This window comes from Pleurodeles waltl, chromosome 5, assembly GCF_031143425.1.
Source record: "Pleurodeles waltl isolate 20211129_DDA chromosome 5, aPleWal1.hap1.20221129, whole genome shotgun sequence".
In the NCBI taxonomy this organism is placed as follows: domain Eukaryota; kingdom Metazoa; phylum Chordata; class Amphibia; order Caudata; family Salamandridae; genus Pleurodeles; species Pleurodeles waltl.
The window spans coordinates 1,370,708,435-1,370,725,653 of record NC_090444.1 but is presented as its reverse complement, the minus strand read 5'-3'; the positions used below and the strand labels follow the sequence as shown (position 1 = coordinate 1,370,725,653).

General features: G+C 43.3%; 1 protein-coding gene across 1 annotated transcript in view; it reads left to right on the top strand.

Annotated features, from left to right (window-relative positions):
- Positions 1-17,219, top strand: part of LOC138296482 (uncharacterized) — a 1,064,486-nt gene that overhangs the window by 361,076 nt on the left and 686,191 nt on the right. Inside the window, exons 25-28 of the mRNA XM_069235627.1 lie at positions 2,361-2,539; positions 5,671-5,784; positions 10,295-10,470; positions 10,882-10,972. Of these exons, the coding sequence (XP_069091728.1) occupies positions 2,361-2,539; positions 5,671-5,784; positions 10,295-10,470; positions 10,882-10,972 (560 nt within the window). The remainder of the gene's footprint in view (positions 1-2,360; positions 2,540-5,670; positions 5,785-10,294; positions 10,471-10,881; positions 10,973-17,219) is intronic.

The following is a 17,219-nucleotide window of genomic DNA, read 5'->3' as shown; positions in this document are numbered from 1 at the left end:
CATCATCAAGAGCCAGCAAGTGTTTTCCAGAGTGTTCTGCTGCACCTGCATGCAATTTGCGGCACAGTCGCAATTTGGGACACCCACTCGCAATTTGCGTGTTCGTTTTTAGCGAGGTCGCAAAAAGCGACCTCGCAAACAGCAGACTTGCAATCTGCGGTGCGACTTCATTTGCGAGTTGCGAAATGAAGTCGCTTTTTCTTGTTGGATACCATTTTGCGAGTCGGAAATTGCGAGTCGCAACGACTCGCAATTTCCGACTCGCAATTTTTTAGCTACCTACATCTGGCCCAAAGTCAGAGAGCTCTCAAGAAGTCTGTAATAGGCACCTTCAAGCAGTCTAGGAAAAAGGCGCTCTCTCTATGTGTAGTCTAGGAACACGTATTTATACAATTTCAAGAAAACAAGTTTTGAGTCTTAAGTGGATAACATTTGGTTCCAGCCAATGAATAATCGATGTCTTCATGGAAAAAGGAGAGCTTCCATCGATTTTGCAAGTTTTAACAAAGAACATCCTAAACACACAATATATTTAACTATTTTCTGAAACGTTTTCAATATTATATTCTTCTCCCTCTGGTTCTCACTCTATAAGACAAAACAAATCAAGGTAAGTACAATATATTCCGAAACAAAGTCACTCCTTTTCCCATTTGCTTTTCTGTTGCAAGCCCTGTTCATAAAGAAACAACTTTTAAGAGTGATCTAACATTGAAGCATTTTTACACGGTTCAAATGGGTATATAGCTAAGACCTAACATTCTCTATAACCATTCTACTATTGCAATAAGGTATTTGCGTCATGAATTATATACACTTGTGATCATTATATAGGTCATAAGTAAAAAAGAGGAAAAAAAGAGAAAAGTTAAAAAATGAAAGTAATTGAATGCAAAGCCACGTTTATGTGCAGTAATTGATTTAACTAGTAAGAACACTCTCACACTTGTCAACTCACTTAGTGAGCAATAGCAATTTCTTCACGCACCTTGAATTCTCACTGAAACCTAAAGCATTTTTGCACATTGGGATGGTTTAATGTCTGACAACCTTCACATGTGGTGCTGCAACATGTGTCACATGAGTCGCGGTTGCTTAACCAGGCTCACCCTGAATGAAATATGCGATACGTAGACTGCTTCTTTCCACGCCAGTCTCATATTGAGCTGGCATTGAATGGAGTTCTTGACCACCTGTGAGATTCTTCATGCTCAGACTTATTTGAACATGAAATTGCTATTGCAGTTCCACATGCACCTGCGCCTCCTCCACATAGCCTTCCGCTGCGCATTACACTAATACAAATAAATGTTCCTTTGTTGTGCATGTGGATTGTACATATACGATCCACTTTCCTGCCACTCCTTTGTCCTGCTTCACTAACAGTAGATCTTCTAGAATGCCAACCCACACATAAAACTTTCCTAAATTCTCCGAAATAGCTTTAGCCACTGTCAATTGCTTCACTTGAGTTTGTAAATCATAAAGTGCTTTTAGCACACGTACGTTAAACACAAAATACTTTATGAATTGGATGCATATTCTTTACATAGAGGAGATCCTGGCCCTCATTTAGGGTAAATGAACCACATCAAATGAAATAACCTTATTTGCCGAATCCTTTAGTGTTACTGTAAGGGTGCAAATTATTCTGTATGTAGTTTGCAGAACCTGTTGAACTGTGAGTAAAAGCAAGTGTTAATACTGTGGTAATCCACCTGCAGTAAATATGCACATCCCAGGTATCTACTGACATCCCACAATTTAGTAAGTAGGACAATATTTTAATACTGGATGCACCCCAGCAATTACAAGCCTTTTAATAAACAATGTCGATGCCTCCTGTTGGGAAAGATGATACAATTGTGTACAATTGTGTACAGTCAGATTTAGTTCTCTTCAGTGGATGGTCTTGTGTCACTACATGTACTGCTCTATCTGTGGTAACATTTATTGCTGCTGCCTCTGTGTTAATGTATCTCACAGAGTGCACAGTTAGTAATTCCAAGGACACCTTGTGTTTATGTGTTGTTTGTTGTTGTGATTTATTGTGAGATATTAAGGTGCTAGGGGTATATGTTAACAACTTCAAATTTTCACATTTATGTTGTATGGTAAATGTATTTACTCCAGTACTGTAAATGATCAAGCACATTATTATCTTTAAGTAGTTTCATTACCATATTTTTTCAAGTTGCCACCATGCTCTGCACGATGCCTAGAGAGCTTTATAAGAATGGTATAGGTTATGTATATAGTGTTTGTTTACCTAAAATGTCGTTTATTTCCGCAACTTTTCTGTCAATAAGGTTGCATTTCATCTGAAAATGTTTTCATTGTACATTAACTAATGTTTTCAGAGCTGAGGCCTGCTGCCAATAACCAAGTATTCCATTTGAGCTGTTATGATTTCCTTTGGAAGGATGACATGAATGGACAGTGCAAAGAGTTTCTGGCGGCAAATCCGGAACTCCCTGCTATCCATAAAGAGGTGGAGCGCTTCTTACACATCAGACAGCACATAGAAGAGTTCACAGAGGTAAGAAGTGGCACCAGGGAGTCCACCTTGGTCCTGAAGAGGAGCCCAGGGGTAAGGCTCCAAAATATGTAGACTAGGAAGTCAGATACATTACATCCCCCACTTCCATAGCCTCTTTTTAATCATACTGCCTCCAAGATCTATTACATCAATGAAATAACTAGGAGACAGCTATTTTTAACTCACCCAAGACCCCACCACTTCTATCCCTTCTGTGATTCACATTGACAAGACTCCCACGTATCCCGTAGGTCGTAGCATGCCCGCTCTGTAGCGGAACGGGAAGAAACCCAATGATGAAGCATGCCACCAAGGAGTAACCCTGATGTGTGAGGAATTTTTCTAATAGGAAAATCCTTTTTCCTATCCATCCTGTGGTAGTTCTTTTAGCTGGGTCTCTTTTGTAATGTCTTTCTCATAGAGACATGGCTAAAGGACCACTCAGCGCCTGATGCTGCACTAGCATATTAAGTGGCGATGCTATATTATTTCAGAAAAAGAAAATTCACTAACGTGTAGAGCTTCCTCTTATCCATCACTCCAAGTATTCCTGAACCACTTCCAATTTAGAAGAAGTCTCTATCATTGAGCTTTATTGTTTACATTAAAAGTTATCCCAACACAATTCCTTTCTCAGGGCATTCATTTTTGTTCCCCCTCTGGCTTCCCAACTTCATTATCCGAAGCTCTTTTACCTCATGTTTTAAAGCTGTCTAATTTCTCAATGTAAGAAATTTCAAAATGAACACTGAATCACTTAGTGACCCCTACTGTTCAGCACTTCGTGATGGCTTGGCGAAACAGAACTTCCCTTAGTAAGTACCCACTCCCACCAACACAGCAGGTCGCTCTTTTGACATAATGTTCACAAATGTGGTGAACCTTATCACAAAAATGTCCATCCCTATATGGGGTGAGACCACTTAGCTATTTTGTTTGCTTTCCTCACCGCCTCTCCCTGCTAGTCTTACTCTTAATGGGCTGCATCCTTTGATAAGGTCTCCCACACCATCCTGATCCAGTGCCCCCAGTCAGTGAGAAGTCAGGACCTAGCCTTGAGGGCCTTGTGTCTTTTCTTTTGAACAGATTCCAATTGGTTCTTTTTTCTACTTTTCAATCTGCGTCTCCCCTCATCCAATACACTGAGGAGTACCTCATGGATTTTCTACTACCACCACACTATTCACTATATATGTGGGCCATCTGGCCCTTGTGTGCTTTTTCCATGATATCATATGCATGACATTCAGTTCATTTTCACCATTGGAGACCACATTATCACAACTCAGTCTAAATGCAAAAAATGTCTCTGGGGTTGCCTGCATCTCTAGGGTTGCCGAGTGGATGCACGAATGATGCTTCAGGCAACCTCAGGCTTAATTCCAACGAGACAGTGAAACAGATTTTTGGTAAAACCAGTTTAGGTAATCCTCTCAAGTGACCCACAGAACTTGGCCCTTCACTCATCTCAGACCACCTCTGTCAAAAACGTAGGAGTTAAATTGATCAGGGCCCGTATTTTTAAGACATCCTTATAAGGATAGCTTGGTCACAGGCATCTGTTTTGAACTGTTAAAAACCCTCTACAAAATCCTAGATTTCCACCCTCTTTCAATTGTTCATTTCCTCATCATCGCATGTATAGATTACACCCTATATTTGATTTTTACCAAATGCACAACTTCATGTTTGCAAGCTGTCTACAATGCAGCTGCTAGAACAGTTCTGCAATTACCTAAATGTGCGTCAAGGTCTTTCCATCGTATATCCTTACACTGGCTTCATGTTCAGAATCGAACCAAATATAAACTTCTCCTTTAGAAATTAGATCATTATTTAAAACCAGCCCTAAGTACCTTCAAAACATAGTTTAACCCTATATGTCCCGGAGGGCCCTCAGATAAGAGACTCCTCTCAATATGCGTCGCATCCAATGCAGCTCCTTTCCCTACCTGATCGCTAAAATGTGGAACTCCCTTCTGACAGAAATTGGCAGACCTTTCTCTGAACAGCTCTTACACAAACAATTTAAAAAATGATTGTTCATTCACCAATAACCTACTTCTTGCCCTGTGGTTCAGCCATGGCTCCCCCATCTGTACAGGGTAAATGCCTGCGCTTTATAAACTATTCCTTCCTTCTTTCCTTCCTTCCTTCCTTCCTTCCTGCCTTCATTTCATTCACTTCATTTAGTGATTCCCAATGGTTCGCAAACCGACCTACCTCATTAATATTCATGAGGTAGGTCGCAATTTGCGACCCATTGTGAATGTTTGCAATAACAGGGATGGTGGCCTACTGGGATCAGTAGACCACCATGTTAAATAAAGCAACCTTTTTTTTTTTTTAAATGCATCCCGTTTTCCTTAAATGAAAACAGGATACATTCAAAAAAGAAAAATTAAAAGTTTTTGTTTACAATTTTTTTAGAGTAAGCAGTGGTCTGTGTGACCACTGCCTGCTCTTAAAAATGTTTTCGCATGCATTCACAAAGGAGAAGGGGACCCCCCTCCCGTTTGCAAATGGGTTACCACCTACTTAACGAGGTGGTAATGTGCGCATGGTTTGCGACTGCATGTCGGTCACAAAACATTCCTACATACCGCTGCGATTCGGTATTAGGAAGGGAGGCCCTTGACATGCCCCTTCCTTAAACTGAATCGGTATGTAGTTGCAATTCCAAAAGATTCAGTAACAAGTTCGAGCTGTGTGCGACCACTAAAATGCATGATACATCTGTCCCTTAATGTGCTGTGAATCTGTCAAGTGACATGGCATCACTAGACGGTCAAGCAGAAAGGGAAAGAGCAAACAAAGTAACTCCAAGTGTGTGCATTGGAGGTGCAGAAGGTGGCCAGCTCTTTCTTAGATGCTCCTTATCCTGTTGTCCTCTGGTCCACAAAATATAAGTACGAAAAGCAGTGATAGACCTATAGCTCATATCCAAAATGGTGCTTTGAAATTTCCAACTGGTGGCTTATGGGGTCAGTCATCCACTGACAGCTAATCAAAGAATGCTTTTCTGTTTCACTTCTTGCATTTTATGAAGGGGTTTGTAGTTTCTTGACTGCTATGTTTAGTAAAAACGAAACTTGTAATATCCTCCTTAATGTCTGTATTTTTAATTTTAGATTTTTCAGGTTGGCTGCATTTGTCTGGATTTCTCACTCATAAAGGAAACTCTAATAGGATTTGCAGGAGCCTGGAAATTTCAATACGCCACAATTCTACACCAGCAAGTTAAGGTAACTAGGGTCATCAAATAAAACAGAACATTCCCATGGTTAATCACAAAGCTGTCTCTCTAGGGTTGATTCAAAACACTGGAAATGAAGGCATTGCTATGCTTAGCATTGCAAGGCAAGGCACAGTTACATTGTGTAAAACATATAATGAGCCCTACTACCAGTACTAGTTGTAGACTTTGCTAACACCAAAGTTAGTTTATGGAGGATTTATATAAAAGCCTAGGAGCCAGAAAGGATTATAATGTCTGAGCTTAGCGTATTGTGGCTCTACGGCTATACATATTTTAAAATTCATGCCCATTACAAATATGTTTTGTCAATACCTATTTGTTTAGTAAAACTGAAGACTTGGCTCATTCCGTCCTGTATCTTTGCAACCACTGGACACCACAACATGCATCCCACAGTCATGGCCAAATATATGTGTATTTATTTGATATTAATTTATGTCTTTTGAAATAACTGAACTCTGTTTGTACTGAGAATATTTCAAATCAATCATGTATACCTTTCTGTATATACTGGGGCTATAAATATAGTTTTGTCAGTTTCTGAAATATGTTTCAAAGTGTTGGAAAATTGATTATTGGTAAGGGCAAGTAAGTACCTACACTTAGCAATAGGCCTCTAACCTCCACCTAGGTCCAGTTAGGTCTCAATAAATTAAAGCCAGCTCAACCCTTGGTAGCTTGGCAACGAGCGACAAGACTTAACTTAGGAGAAAATTGTGTAAAGCATTTAAAAATCACAAAACAGTAAATAAGTAAAACAAAAAAAAATCCAACACCAATTTATAAAAATAGATTATATTTTTATCTTTAAAATGACACCACAACAATTAAAATCAGATAAAAGGAACCTGGAGATATGAATTTTTAAAGAATTTATGCTTTTTAGCGCTTAGAAATGAATAGCGCCAGTCTGGTCATCTGGTCGCACCTCGACCGAGACAAAGTAAAAGTTTAAGGCCGACTGTGATGGAGCCCTGCTGGGCTACAGCCCGCGGGAGGCCTCGGTCAAAAGTTTACTTTCGGACTTAGTTGTTTTCTTGAAGATTTTCTTCAGTGGTACCAAGTCACCAGTCCAATCTGACCTCCTGGAATTCTTCCTCAGATACGCATCGCGGGAGCCCTGTGTGGATATTTCTATGTACTGACTTAGATGATTTTTCGAGTTGAAAATCCATTGACCCGGACAAACCTGACTCGTGATCCAACGTCCTCTGAGCCCTCTTTGGATAAACTGCCTTGGAGGTCCCGGTCAACTTTCTATGTTTGGACGTAGTCACTTTTTCTGAGATTTTCTTCACCGGGATTAACCTGCAAGTCAGGCCCGGTCACGGTTTAGGCAACCCAGCTAGAGTTGCCGCCGCAGTTCGGTCCCTTTATAGAGCTTTTTCCAAAATGTTTTCCAAACTTCTGAATCTTCTCCCAGATGTTCTTTTAAGGTTCTTTTGAGGTCAACAGCTCACCCCAAGGTTCTAGAAACTCTGAGAAGCTCCCTCAGGGGGTGCAGACTACAACTCCCAGAATGCACCTGGTGCAAACTCCAATTTGGCCTCTGGACAGTGGTCAGCTGGTCAGTTTCTTCAGGAGTTGGTGCAGGGGACTCTGGTTAGCAATTTTTCACCTGTAGCAAACAGGGAGTCCCTCTTTGAACCAGTTGAAGCCAGGCAAAGTCCTTCTTGTGGTGAAGCCCAAGCATGCAGCTGGTGCAGTCCTCCAGAGGGCACTGACCAGGTGCAGATCAGGGGACCAGCAGGGCAGTCCTTCTGTTCTTGTTGTTCTTCCTTGTAGGGATCCGGTAGGGTTCGGAGGTGTTTGTGCAGGTCTGCCAATTTTATCCTTGCTCCTGGGTAAAAAACAGGTGGGGTCCTGGTTCTCTAATCAGGTGCAGGGTCCTTCCCCCTGTGATTATCACTTCCTGGGAAGTGTTGCAAAAATCAATCCCAGGGAGCAACATTCCTCAAAAATCCATCTTGGCTGAAACTGATTTTTGGAGGTTACATCTGGCTGAGCCCACCCACTGGTGTGGCTATAAATCTTAAACACACACTTTTCCTGCCCTCTCCTAATCTCATCAAGAGGGCACCTAATTGTCTGGGGTTGCAGGATATGAGGGAGGTGCTGGGCTACTCCAAATGTCCTTCCCTGTCTTTGAAGACCAGTTTGGCTGCCCTCCCCCTTCCTGCTTCTCCATCTTCTAAGGGAAGGTCTCCTCCCACAGGCACATTCCTTTGTGTTCAGCCCAGGCTACTTCACACCTCATCAATGCAGCCTGGCCAGGCTGCCAGAGTCTGGCCAATCAGAGCAGAACACTACAGGGCTGAAGTTGGCAACTTTTTAGGTACAGTTTAAAACTCTTTACCTGAACAAGTTGTATAAAATCCAACAATTGTAAGTTGTGGGGTTTATTATAACAATTGATTTGATACCAAACTTGAGGTATCTGACACTTAAGGGGACTTTATAAATTAAAATAAAGTTCCCATTCTAGCCTTTTGAGGCTGTTCACTACAATGAGGGAAACACAAATTTGTCTGTTTTACCTCACCAGGACTTATAAAACTAAGTCCCTGCTTATAGTTACATGGCACCCAACCCTTGTGGCACATAGGGCATACCTTTGGGGTGACTTATATGTAAAAATAAGGTAGTTTAAAACTTTGGAAGTACTTTCCAAAGTCGAATGTGCATATAACTTTAATTTAAAAGGGCTGCCTTGAAAATGACACTGGGCACCTCAGCAGTGCACCTATAGGTGCACTGCCTGTGCTGGGGCCCCTAAACGTACATGCCCTAATATATACTAGGGACTTATAGGTAGGTTGACATAGCCAATTATAATTAGCCTAATTTGCATACTTATTTTATATACATCACAGGCCCTGGGACTGGTTAGCGGCACCCAGGGCACCATCAGAGTCAGGAAAACACCAGCAAAAAGTGAAAAACGGGGGCAAAAAGTTAGGGGGCCTCTGCAATCAGCCCTGTTTTCTCACACAAAGTCTCATGAGACTTGATTGTCATAGCATCTTGTTCAGTGATTTAGGAGCAGTGTAAAGGTTTCCTTGCACAGAGCAACACAGAGACCTGCAGTAATCATATGCACACTGTATCCAAGATTGATAACCTATGTGTTTTCATATGCTGTTAAGTCCTTCAGCTGTCTAAACTCTTTATTTTGTCTGTTTGTTTTATATAAAAGAGCGTTTGACAGTGATGTTAATTTCGGGAATAACATATTACTTGAACAGCTTTCTCTATAGTAAGAGGTTTGTTTCTGCCATGAGTGTTATTAGCAAGAATATTTCAGACCCTGCAAATGTGAATTGTCTACCTTCCATAACAGTAATGTTTTGGATTTCAGATGTGATCTGTTTTTCCTTCAATCACATAATACTGCAGAGTATGTCTTTTCTGATTCTTTGAAAGATTACATCGGTCACTATGGTAGACTTTAGTTTCAATTTTGACCACCATTATTGTTTAAGATTGTGGGTGGAATGGGTACATTTGAGTTGTCTCTTTGATCATGTTGACCAAGGATTCTTTTCGGGCAGGGAGGCAAAGATAAAGTATGCTACTCCAGAATAACTTAACGTTGATGAGAGCTCTTCCTATTGCGACCTTTCATTTCAAATCATTTAATGTACGGATGACTGTTAATGGTGACTTGGATGTAGATACCATGTTTATTATGTTTATGATTCTGATGAGAGTGTTATTCAAGGGACGTGATTTGTTGAGGTTGCTTTCAGAGTCCACCTTGTAGAATTCAAATTAGTCATCACTGAGAGACCCACATTTTCAATGTACTGTATCTGTAAAAATCTATTCCAGTGATCTTAAGGAGGCTACATATTGCTTTGCCCATCAGAACTGATGGTTTTAACAGGAAGTGTGTTGAAAAGTTATGAATAAGTTGTAAAGGTTTTTATTAACTGTACAATAAATTTGACTTGAGCTTGGTTATAAAAATGTGATTGTTGTGTAACTCTGATGACGGTATTTGGAACGTTAAAATTACCAATGCGTACTTTAAATTTTCTATTAAAAGAAAGGGCAATAACAAATAGGAGGTTTCTGTCTGTATAAGACATTTCTATAGCACTCTTGGTATTTTGTCTTAAAGGGTAGCAAATGGGTTAAGTCTAAACCCATGAGTGACATTGAAGAGCTCCATTTGCTTCCCAGAAAGTTCTGCTCTCTATGGGGAGATAAAAATCAGCAGGGAGCTGTGCAGTAATGCCATATCTAGAGGTTGACTGGCAAACACAGAATTGATTTTATTCAACCCTGGACCACATTTTGATAGGTTGGCCCCTTTTCTTCAAACATTGCTTGGGAACCAGCCTAGATGGAAGTATATTGTAAGCAAATTGAAAAATCTGTTGTAGTGTGCATTCTTTTCATGGTAAATCATTGTAAAATAATCAATGTTAATTTGCTATATATATTTTAAATACATTTAAAACTTTAGCTGCACTCTTTTCTTTTTAATGTAGGAAAATCTACAAGCAGCTGTAAAGTACCGGGAGGAAGTATACAAACAACTAACTGTTCCTGTACAAAGTCTGGAAGAGCTCAACTTCTCTCTTCAGCTTTTGGAAGAGCTTCAGGACATGGAACATAAAATTGATGGTGTATATCAACCAATCGAAGACATGTATGAGAAACTTAGGTATGCCACACCTGTAACAACATTGTATCATATGAGAAACACATTGTGTGTACAAGTAAGATAATGCTGAAGGTGACAAAGAAGTACAACTTCTCATTTAATATTACAAGTAGGGGTCATGCTTTAGAAATGAGTATGCATCCTAAAGGAAATAGTTCACATAATTTTTTTTGAACTCAGCAACCACAAAATGTGGACTGTTTATCGTGAAAAGAAGTTAATGGCTTTAAAATATATTTCACGCATTGTTTATCTATTCAACTTTGCATTGATAATATCCAGCAAGAATAACAGATAATGACTCTTTAATGTATGAACTTTAAATTTGGAAAAAACATGAACGAATGCATGAGACTGCGCAAAGGGTCCTTGTGCCACAATCTTTAATACGTATATTGTTCTTTTCTCTAGGTCCTATGAGTTGCGAATACCAAGAGAAGAAGTGGTTCATGTAAAACATTTGAGAGATAAGTGGACCGAGCTTATGAGTCTTACATTCAGTGTAAGTGTCTTAGGCAACTTGTTGGAAAATGGGGCCTCTAGTTGGCAGGGTATGCGCCCTGTCCAAGAAGGGACTAATCCTAGTCCGGGGATCTAAATACACAACCCGAATGACCTTGTGCTCACCTCCTGGTAGCTTTGAACGAAGCAGACAGGCTTAACTCAGAAGGCAATGTGTAAAGTATTTGCACAGCAGTTAAAGAACTCCACACAAAGTTATATAAAAAAATAGAGATCTTTTTAGAGAGGGGCACTGGCCATGGCTCATTTACAAAGTGCATAGACATCCTTTGGTCACGCTCAAGGTCAGGGAAACAGAGCACGGCCCGCACCTCAGAACTCGTATGGCAATGCAGGCAGCATTCAAGCTCGGGTGAACCAGTGCCTGCTCCCAGGAAAATTAGGGCATACTGGGTGTTTTGCACCATCTAGGGGACCAGGGAACACCCTCCGGTAATGAACGCACCACGCATGACAGCTGATAAAGGGGCGAGGTCTTGGATATCCCAGAGAACTCACACAAATCGGGGGCAAACCAGCAAGCCCTTGGAGTCCCTTGGGGCAAAGATCACTTGAAAGAGTCCAGTCCATCTCTAGCAGGTTGAGGCAGCAGGCAACAGGCCAGCACACAGGGCAGCAGCAAAGTAGCAGTTCCTCCTACAGTCCAGCACACACCAGCAGTAGGCCAACACAGCAATGCAGAGCAGAGTGGCAGTCCGTCCTGGCAGCCTGACAATCCTTTTTCCTGGCAGAATGTCTTTGTCCCAGTAGAGTACTGAAAATGTGGGTTTTGGGTACAACTTTTAGACCTATGTGCCCAGAGTCTGGAAGGCTGGAGAAGCATCCAGATCTTTCTTTGAAATCCCCAAGGTCCCTTCCTTGCTCCTCCCTGGCTCCAGACACTATGAGCCCTAATCACAGGCAAGTGTCAGCTACTCCCTCCCACCTAGTCCAGAAAGGCCCATCAGCCTGATGATGGGCCATCAATATGCTAACACCACACCCAAGCTCTCTTTGTGTGTGCCTGTCTAGTGCACAGAGCCCAGCTGCCATCTATCCCAGACGTGTTCAGGAATAGGCAGAGGCACAGGATGGTTAAAGTAAGAAAATACCAACTTTCTAAAAGTGGTATTTTCAGACTAACAATTTAAAATCGGACTTCACCATAAATTGGGATTTTAAATTGTGAGTCCAGGGACACCAAACTCCATGATTCCATCTCGTCCCGTTGGGAAGTTAGACCTAAAAGATATTGTAAGTCAAACTCAATCCTTCTCTATGGGAGAGATAGGCCTTGCAATAATGAAAAACCAATTCAGCAGTTTTTCTCTATCTGGACATGTTCAACTGAAAAAAAGAAAAAGTGCACATCGAACCTATTATGTACACTACACCTTACCTTTGGGGATTAACTAGGGCTTACTTCAGGGGTGACCTACATGTAATGAAAGGGAAGGTTTTGGCCTGGCATGTGGGTGCACTTGCCAGGTCGAAATGTCAGCTTAGAACTGCACACACGGAGACTGCAGTGGCAGGTCTGAGACATGTTTACAGGGCTACTCATGTGGGTGGCACAATCAGTGCTGCTGGCCCACTAGTAGCATTTAACTTACAGGTCCTGGTCACATATAGTGCACTTTACGAGGGACTTACAAGTAAATTAAAAATGCCAATTGTGGAGAAGCCAATGTTTCCATATGTTAGAGGACAAAGCACCTGCTATGTAGCACTGGTAAGCTGTGGTAAAGTGCCCAGATCCCTAAGGCCAGCAAAAAGTTAGGGGAGTTCACTCCAGTGATGCCAGGTCCAACATCTGTCCCCCCAGCTGAAAGTGGGGAGAGCTACCGAACCCCTTGGGAGTTCTCTTTACTGAGGCAGAACCTGGAGAGACCATCAGCATTGCCGTAGTAGTCTGTTCCAGGCTGGTGTTCCACCATAAAGTCCATTCCCTGTAGGGAGATGGACCACCTTAACAGTTTGGCGTTCGCACCTCTCATTTGCATTAACCATCTGAGGGGCCTGTTGTCTGTCTAAACCCCGAAGTGAGTGCCAAACAGGTATTGCCTCAGCTTCTTCAATGCCCGGACCACAGCAAAAGCTTCCCTTTAAATTGCACTCCACTGTTGTTCCCTGGGAAGTAGCCTCCTACTGATGAAGGCTGCAGACTGGCCTAGGCCAACTTTGTTTAGCTGTGAGAGTATGGCCCCTATGCCATGCTCTGAGGCGTCCGTCTGGAAGTCTGAAATTCTTTTGAGAAGTCTGGGGACTTGCGCACAGGTGCCGTGCACATGGCTTCCTTGAGGGTGGCGAAGGCTTTCTTGCAGGTCTCTGTCCCGATCACCTGACGGGGCTGCTTCTTGGAAGCCAGCTCTGTCAAGGGGGCAACAATGGTGCCATATCCCTTGACAAATCTCCTGTAGTATCCGGTGAGGCCTAGGAAGGCCTTCACCTCTATCTGAGTCTTGGGGTGGGGGCGGGTTCCCAAGCCAGAATGGTGTCAATCTTAGGTTGCAAGTGTTGTACCTTGCTACCCCTTACTTGGTGTCCCAAGTAGACCACAGAACCCTTCCCTATCTGGCACTACTGGCCTTGATAGTCAGGCCTGCCCTCTGCAGAGCCTGAAGCACTTTCCTTAGGGGACCTAGGTAGTCCTCCCAGCTGGAACTAAAGACCGCAATGGCATCCAGGTAGGCAGCACTGAAGCTCTCCAGACCAGCTAGGACCTGATTTACTAACCTTTGGAAGGTGACAGGGGTGTCCTTTAACCCAAAGGGCATGACACAGAGTTGGTAGTGCCCCTCTGGGGTAGATAATGCAGACCTCTCTTTTGCCCCATCGGTCAAGGAGATCTGCTGGTACCCAAATGTTAGGTCAGACTTGGCAACCCCAAGCCGATCTATCAGCTCATCAGCCCTGGGGATGGGGTACGGGTTGGTCTTGGTGACCGCATTATGCCCCTGATAGTCTACACAGAATGAAAGTTGAGGTGGGGCACCTGGTGGGGCTGCCTTAGGCACCAGCACCACTGGCCTGGGCCAAGGGCTGCTTGAGTGCTCAATAATCCCCATTGCCGACATCTTAGAGACCTCCTTAATAGCCCTCACCTTATCAGACAACCTGTAAATTTTGTTCTTTACAGGTGGACTGTCCCTAGTGTCTATATCATGGCTGCACCATGTAGTGAGACCTGGGGCAAGGGGGAACAATGAGGCGAACTGCTCCAGCAAATGGTGGTAGTCCCTCTGTTGGTCTAGGATTAGTGTAGGGGAGAGGATGTGCACCATCCTGCTCCTTGGTAGATAGGAGGTTGGGTAGAGGGTCACTCTCCACTTCCACCCCATCATCAGTCACCAAGAGCATGGTTACTTTAGGCCTCTTGTAGGGGGGGGCTTGAGATGGTTCACATGTAGAACCTTCAAGGGGTTTTGAGGTCCACCAGATAGGTGACATCACTTTTCAGCTCTTTGACCTCAAAGAGCCCAGAGCAGCAGTCTTGAAGAGCACAGGGCTTCACGGGCTCCATGACCCACATGTTTTGGCCAGGCTGAAACTCTCCAGAGTGACATGCTTGATCATACCAGTGTTTCATTCCTCCTGGCTGGTTTCCATGGTTCTTTTGGACAAGCTTCCTAAAGTGCGTGGTCTGGTTGTGGAGGGCCAGCGTGTAGCCGACCACATTCTGGGAGGCCCTCCTGGGAGTTTGCTCCCAGCCCTCCTTCACCATAGTGAGAGGCTGTCTCACAGAGTGTCCATACAGAAGTTTAAAGGGGCTATAACCAACCCCCTTCTTTTGTACCTCCCTGTAGGCGAACAACAGGCATTGTAGGAGGACATCCCACTTATGCCTCATGGGTTCAGGTAGACCGAAATCATGCCCTTCAGGGCCCGGATGAACCTCTCAACCAACCTGTTACTTTGAGGGTGGTAAGGACTGGTGAACTTAGAGTTCACTCCACACTCCATCCACATGGCCTTCATGTGGTTAGACATGAAGTTGGTACCCCAGTCAGATACCACCTCCCTGGGGAACCCAACACTGGAAAATATCCCCACCAGTGCCCTGGCCACTACCGACGCAGTGACCATCCTCAGAGGGATAGCCACTGGGTACCGGGAGGCGTGGTCCAACAAGACCAGAATAAATCTGTTGCCCATGGCTGGGATCTAGAGGCCCCAAGATGTCAATGCCCACCCACTCAAAAGGTGTGCCAATGACTGGTAAGGGTTGTAGTGGGGCCTTGTACTTCCCCCCTGACTTGCCACTCACCTGGCAGGTCTGACAGGACCTATAGTAGGCAGTGGTGCACTGTCTCATTTGAGACTAGTAGACACGCCTTTCTCCCAACTCCTCTGAGGTCAGGCCCTTTGATGATACACTGCTCCTCACCCTGGAAGGGGCCCTTAATCCTGGAACTTAGTTGCTTGCCTCCCTCACAGAAAGCAGTCCAAGGTCTCCAGCCAGACCCTGATTCAAGTCATCCTCTTGCTCCTCCTCAGTCTCCTCTGAGGTCTCATTTGCCAAAGCATGGGCTTTAGAATAGGCTCTCAGTGCCTTCTGCAATTCTACCTTCTTGCTCCTTGCAGTCAGCCTGAATCCCCTACAGACATCCCTGAGGTGGGCTGCAGTGTACTCATCCAGCAGGGCTAGCTTAAATTCCATCCTTGTAGGTGGAGATGCAGAACCTCCAACCAGAGACATGATTTAGAGAACAAAAATACCAATAAGGGAGAATTTAAAAATCAAAAATGTCAGTTGGGAAAGGTAGAGAGGGAAAAAAAGAATGGCAATTGGTTCAAGCTGATCTACGTGCGAGCAGTAGAGTTCACCAAATTACTGTTATGCACTGCACAAAAACAAGTCCTATCCCACCGCTGCCACCAATGTTAGAAATTGGGGTCTCTAGTTGGCAGGGTGTGCGCCCGGTCCAAGTAGGCACAGCAGTGCTAGTCAGGAGAACTACATACACAACCTTAATGAACCTGTGCCCACCTCCCTGTAGCTTTGACATAGAGCAGGCAGGCTTAACTCAGACGGCAATGTGTAAAGTGTTTGCGATGCACTTAGTTACAGCAACCCAGTAATGGACACCACTCAAAAGAGACCTCCACACAAAGTTATAACATCATCAGTGTTTATATTTGTTACAGTATCAAGACGTGTGCTGCAAATAACAAAAGTGCCTAAAGCTAGTGTAGTGAATCTAATTTAGTTTTTATTGGAATGCAGGAGATTAGCTTAGCCCTTTGGCTTGCAGGCCTGTACACCTGTCACCTAGTGACTTTTAACCTACTTAGCGTGCTCTGTTTTACTTCATTTATTTTATTATTTCTTTTAAGATGGCTGCCATTGTTATAGTTGCATGGGGGACAAAAATGCCTAAATGTTAACTGCAAGCGGGGGGCTCCCTACTACACAATGCACGTCAGCCCTGAAAATCAGGCAGTGGAAAAAATGGCACGGAACAGGAAGGCAACACTGGACCAGCCTCATAATCAAGTGATGTACATAGGTATTCACATCAGGTCCCTTTCTCACTTACATGTGACAGGAACATAATGTACACTTGTTGGGGAATGTTTACATACTTGCTACCACAAGTCTTCCTCCTTATCAATTGTTTGGGAACATACCTGCATCAGGAATCCTACATGATCTGTATAAATACATCTCACACAGACAAGGTTATCAGATGCCATCTACACTGCATGTCACCTTGCTGTAGACCTGATTTGAATCAGCCTTTGTGTCACCACGGAGCCTAACCTAGGGACCTCATTCCAAGGTAACAATGGTTGGAGGGCACTTCTCATTGACATGTACTAGCAGATTAGGTTTATCACACCTAGCTCTTATTAGGTTAGAGAACAGGTTCTCTAGGCTAAGGGGTTTAGATTTCATGCTTATTGCAACATAGTGGGGGCCTTCGTATTCAAGACTCTCATCTTCACAATTATGCATCTTTTCTTGTCCGTTATCCTAATTAGTGCAGCACATGCATTTTACCGTAGATTGCAGTCTTTTCAATAAACCTATTGAAAACTCTCCTGCATCTCCTTCATTGCTTATGTGTGACTGAGACTTAATGCTAACAAGAGAAAAGGGTAACTTCTGTTCCACTACAACTCCCCAGAGATGTTGCAGTCTAGAGTCCATGAGTAAGGCTGCCAGAAATCACCTTTTACTGTTTGGGTTTTTGCTGAGGTACTGCTTGTGAGCCGGGAGGGTTGGGCCGACAGTTGTGACTTGT